This window comes from Furipterus horrens, unplaced genomic scaffold (genome assembly GCF_987537825.1).
Source record: "Furipterus horrens unplaced genomic scaffold, mFurHor1.1.pri manual_scaffold_6, whole genome shotgun sequence".
Taxonomy (NCBI): domain Eukaryota; kingdom Metazoa; phylum Chordata; class Mammalia; order Chiroptera; family Furipteridae; genus Furipterus; species Furipterus horrens.
This window is the reverse complement of record NW_028327176.1, coordinates 112,239,591-112,245,590: the sequence shown is the minus strand read 5'-3', so window position 1 is coordinate 112,245,590 and position 6,000 is coordinate 112,239,591. Positions and strand designations below refer to the sequence as shown.

The 6,000-nt window shown below is 38.6% G+C and overlaps 1 protein-coding gene across 1 annotated transcript; it reads left to right on the top strand.

Annotated features, from left to right (window-relative positions):
• The first annotated feature begins 245 nt into the window (after window positions 1-245).
• On the top strand, window positions 246-1,328 carry LOC150007252 (motile sperm domain-containing protein 3-like). Its single transcript, XM_090280501.1, is given in 2 exon segments — window positions 246-505; window positions 508-1,328. Coding segments are annotated over 2 exon segments (705 nt in total). The 5' UTR covers window positions 246-447; the 3' UTR covers window positions 1,155-1,328.
• The last annotated feature ends 4,672 nt before the right edge of the window (window positions 1,329-6,000 follow it).

Below are 6,000 nucleotides of genomic sequence, written 5' to 3'. Positions count from 1 at the left end.
CAAAATGTAGCTTAAATCAAAGATAATTTTTCCCTGGGTCTACTCGAACAGGAGCAGAACAGGGGTTGGCAAGTTTTTCTTCTGTAATGGCCAGAGAGTAAATAATTTTGCAGGTCATACTGTCTCTGTCACAACTGTTCAACTCTGCCAAGTATAGCATGAAAACAGCCATGGACAAAAGTAAATAAATGAAATGTGACTCTGTTTCCAAAAAACTTTACTTATAAAACTAGACAATAGAAAGAGGCGAGGGTTTCAGAGGCCTGGGCCTGGTCTGCCGGACCCTCATCTAGTAGAGTTCCAAGGCGGTGGTGGCGACGGCAGCATCAGTCCATGATGGCCCCACGATCTCATTCATTCTTTTTCGCCCCTCCCGCCTCCCAGCTCTAGACTCTAGGCCCTGTCCCCCGAGCTCAGCCCTCAGATGTCCCACCGCCCAGAGTCTGCATGCGCCGCAGGGCGCCGCAGGACCAGGAGCTGGTGGGTCCAGGAGCTCCTGGGCGGGGTCCCGGGGCGCCCTCCCTCCCTCGGGACCTGTTGTCCCGGTCCTTGTCTTTCCCCCGGATCTAGTATTCAGGGCGGACCAACGGAGCGGACCCAGGCAGCTGCTGACTCTCTATAACCCCACGGGAGCTGCGCTTCGCTTCCGAGTCCTGTGCACAGCACCTGCCAAATACACAGTGTTTGATGCAGAAGGTTACGTGAAGCCTCAGTCCTGCATTGACATTGTGATTCGCCACGTGGCCCCCATTGCCAGCCACTATGATGTCCAGGACCGCTTCCGCATTGAGCTGTCTGAGGAGGGAGCAGAGGGCCGAGTGGTGGGGCACAAGGACATCACCTCGGTTCTGAGGGCCCCAGCCTACCCCCTTGAACTGCAGGGACAGCCTGACCCAATGCCCCACCCAGGGCCTCCTTCCTGGACAGCACCACCCACGGCCAGTCACCTCCCTGAGAAATCCCAACCACAACTGGCCACCAGCTCCTTCCTCCTTTTCTTGCTGCCGGGCATAGTCTCTGTGGCTTTCCTGCTGCTCCCTCTCCAGGATGAACTCAGCAGCCAGCTGCCCCAAATCATGCACGTCTCGCTGGGACAAAAGTTGGTGGCGGCCTATATCTTGGGCCTCCTCACCATAGTTTTCCTTCGGACCTGATTCCCCTGCTCAACTTGCACCCTCCTCCTCAGGCAGGGATGACAGCCACTGTGATGCTCATACCTTGCTTCAACTCCTACTCCCTTCTTTCTGCCACTCTCCCACCCCGACAGAAAATACCCAGGGATTTGTATTCATTTTCCAGGTTGAATAAAATAAATTTGCAAAATTAAACTGAAAAAAAAAAAACTAGACAATAGCAGATTTGGCCTATGAGTCATAGTTTGCTAACCCTTGACTGAGAGTGTTGTGATTCATTAAACTTCTCTTGAAATAGAACAATCGTGTTAAGAATAATTATACTCTATTTCTATGACTGAATTTTATAAAGAAATGTCAATGGGAGATACAATTCTGCTTCTGACGTCATTACAACAGAGAATGACCTAAGGAGGGAGCTGTTTGGTCCTGGTGGGCAGAGGCAAGCACAAAAACAAGCAAACTCCGTCAAGGATTGAAATTGCTGTGGTGACCATCTCAAGAGCAGTGTAATCCAGTGACTAAAAAACTACTCAAGCTGTACTACCCAGCTCTGCCTTTTGGACAAGTTACTTAATGTCTCCATACCTCAGTTTCTGTAAAATGGAATAATATTAATAATAATGATACCAAAGATATCAAAGAGTTGTTATAGGATTGAGAGAGTTAACACACTCAATGTGCTTAAAATAGTGTTTGGCACATGGCAGCATGAAGTAAGCACTAAAAATCTTATTCAGATGATGATGCTTTAATCCCTCCTCCCTTATCACTTGCCTGGCAGGTACACCTGGGAATTTAAGGCCCCAGATAGTGTATTTTTGTTTAAAATGTGTCATTAATGTTATGCATTTGATAGACATATTCATTCAGGGAAAGAATAATTAGACTATAAAAAAATCCTGGCTTCATGAATGTGACAGTAGTGGGATAGACAGAGCAATTTTTTGTTTTCATTTTAACCATTTCATCCAAATGAAGAGGATTAATTGCCTCTAAGAGTCTTGTATTGCAGGTTTTTTAAGCCTGTTAAGCAAAATTAAAAGGCTAGGAAAAATTAGAATATGCTCTCCATCAATTTTAGAAACTGGCCCAGAAGCCATTCTGCAGCAGCATGATAGTGGCCAGGCTGCTGCCACGATCCTTCTGTTCTCCTTAGAGCTTCTCTGCTTGCCATCCTTCCACAGACTAACTAGCTCACCCTAACCACATCACTGTTACTCTAAGGTGCCTTTTAACCATTGCAACTGCTGCTAAGGTTGCTACAAGTGTCACTGCTACTCTATACAAATATAAACTCATAAGGACACCCAGAAGAGAGGAGTTCTAAAACTGCAGCAGAAGCATGTGTTCAATAGGAAACTCAGTGCAGACTCACAAAACAGTCTATCACTTGCCACAAAGGAATGAAGAGATCATCCAACTGCTGCCATAGGCATATTGAAATGTCATTAATGACCAAGGGGTAGACTTGAACTTAAGTCAGTGTGAACTGTCAGCTTGGGTAAATCAATTAACCTTTCTATACTTTAGTTTGACTTTAAATAATGCAAATGTAATTTTTATTATGAAGTTTACAAAGTTTGAAAAAGTATATAAAAAAGTATTTTGAAAAATACAAAGATGATAGAAATCCATGTTACTTTATGGAAATTTACAAATTTGGCCATCTACATACATGATTTAATAAATATATTATCTGTATTAATCACTACCCATATTATAAAGAATGATGTTGAACTTCATTTTAACTCAAAAGGATGACCAACTCAGTGTTTATTTATATATGATCTCAAGTCAAATTGTCACTGATATTTGGGAGCAGTAATTGCAATAGTTCAAATGGAGAAAATACCCATTTCTGATGAAAATGTCCCATATAGCCATATAATTCATAAATACTCTATCTTCAGTATTTCAGTGAAGTGAGAAGTATTTATGCTTACAAGATTTCAGCTATACAACCCAATGCAACACCCAAGCCAACCAAAAATTTTTTAAAGTTCACAAGGATATCATTCTTGCCCTCTCTCTGCATTATTTTATTATTATTCCTTAATTGTGAGACTAATAATTTTATATTATATACAGGGTGTGACAAAATTAGGTTTATAGTTATTCATATGGAAAATAATACAACGATTAATAAGTAATAATACAGGAATAAACTCTGTGCTTCATGTACTCACAACTATAAACCTACCTTTTGTCACAGCCCGTATAAATATAATATATTTACTATATGTAAATTTCACACTCAAAACTATGGTATTTTCTTTCTAAAAGGCTATGATATTTAGAAACTAGAGTCTAGTATTTTGCAAGTTATGATTACTGTTTATTGTTCTAAGCAGTATTTTTAAAGTTAACAAATCTTAAATCAAGAGATGCAATCAATGATTTTATTAGGATAAAATTTGTGAATTATAAATTTTATAGTTTCAAAATATTTTCTGGATATTCATAAAATTCACAACATAAATGATTTATTGAAAAAATTACTACACATCCTAAAAGCATAAAAAATTATTTCAAAAAAGAATGGGTTCACATTTCTTGACTAATGCATCATCAAGCATCTTTTCAGTGAAATAACAGAATGACTTCCCTTCAATGGTTTATTAATGAGCTCTTCTAGAACTTTCAAGTCCTGTCCAAAGGTAGTACAAATTGTAGTACTATAGAGAAAAAGACACTGCCTCTCACATTTGCCATGTACATATATAATCTCACGCACAAGTGTAAACCTAATTTTGCCACACCCTGTATATATATGACAGAGAGAGAGATGAATGTTTGCTTAATGTCTTTGAGTTGAACTAAAGTTAATGTGGCAGATGGAACCCATAGAGCGTAATATAAAAATATACATCTCTCTAACAGTAGTCATTTCTTATAATTTTCTTTAGTAGTTCTATTTTGAAATTTTTGTATTTTCTTCCTATTTTACTATTGCCACTGATTTTTCAGTTCTAAAATCACATATTTATTATAATTGTATTTAAAAATATATGGCTTTTAGTACTATTTGTAAAGAACAAAGAATTCCTCCTGAGTGTTTACTCATAACTTTCCTCTTATTACAGAATCTAGGTTTTGTGATACAAAGTTAATTGATTCAAAAGTGAAAAAAATCAATCAGACAATATGGCCTATATTCCCTGAAGTGAATAATTTGCTACTAAATCATGTAAATATATCAGTGGCAAAATACTTTGAGTTGCTTTAAAAGTATTATTATGTGAATCAAAAAATAACATTAATAGAATAAATAGTATTGTGAATCAAAAACTGTTACTATATAGCAGACTATAGAGAGAACTAAGCTTAGCTGTTTATTTTCATTTTCAGTTCCATTACCTTTGTCAAAGCAGCTTTATCATGTACTATATTATAGCGTAGCTATGGTTGATAATGGGATGTTGGTATGTTTGGTTAAGACTATTCATCCCTACCATTGATTTTAGTGGTTGATCTTCTTTTAAAAAATAATTCATTCTTGAATGGTACTGCATCCACCTTGTTTAATGTGTGTAATCAATTTTTCAAATTCAGTTTTTGAAGCTTTGGAAAACAAAACTTGTACATATGGCACAATAGCTTGACCTAAATGTTCAGCTCTGTTCTACTGTACTCCATACATTGTATTTCTAAGTATTCTATTTAAAATATGAGTCTTAAATGGTAACATAAAGAAATTTATGAAAATATTAAGTATTAGGAACTTCTGAGTAAAAATGGGGTGCTGGAACAGGATAACAGACTGTCCCTTTAGTGCATAACAAAATGAACCACCCTTTCTTCTCCCGAAGGGGTGAGGGTGGAGAACAAGATGACAATTCAAGAATGAAGAACAGAAGGTTGCAGATTGCCGCCGGTCGCTGGGTCGTGACGAGTACACAGGCACTGCCCCCTATAGCCGGCCCAAGAAAACAAAACTCATCTGTCAAAATGAGGCAGACAACTATAGAAATCCCGGTGGCACAGCTCACCAAGCAACAGATGAAGAACCTGACAGATGAACAAATAAGAAACCTGTCAGAGGCTCAGTTCAGGGCCATTGTTATCAGGTGGCTTACAGAATTAACAAAAGATCTGGAAAAAGATGAGAAAGAATCGAAAAACACTCATAATGAAAGGAACAAAGCCACATACGAGACAGATGGTGAGGAAATAAAATCCAGAGTTCAAATCAACAAACCAGAACACAGAGAAGGAACAAACAGTCAGCCAGTACAGAGAGAAAAAACGGGAAGCAAGGAAAATGATGAGAGGATCAGAAACCTCTAGGACAGCTATAAAAGGCCCAACATAAGAATCATTGGTTTGCCAGAGGGCGAAGAAGATGAACTAGAAATTGAAAAATTAAGTGAAAATATAATAAAGCAGAACTTACCAAACTTGGGGAAGGAAATAGACTTACAGGTACAGGAAGCACAGAGAGTTCCAAAAAAACTGGGCCCAGGGAGAACCACTCCAAGACACGTTATAATCAAAATGTCAAAAGTTAAAGATAAAGAGAGAATCTTAAAAGCAGCAAGAGAGAAGAAAAGAATCATGTACAAAGGGGTCCCAATTAGACTATCAGCTGACTCCTCAAGGGAGACCCTGCAGGCAAGAAGGGACTGGCAAGAAATATTCAAAGTAATGAAAAGCAAAAACCTACAACCACGCATACTCTATCCAGCGAAATTGTCATTCAGAATAGAAGGGCAGAGAAAGTGTTTCCAGGACAAAACAAAACTGAAAGAGTTCATTAGATCCAAACCACTGCTATATGAGATGTTAAAGGGACTGGTTTAGAAAAAGGAGGATCAAAACTATGAAATCTAAAATTAAAACTGCATCACAAGAAACAACAGAAGCT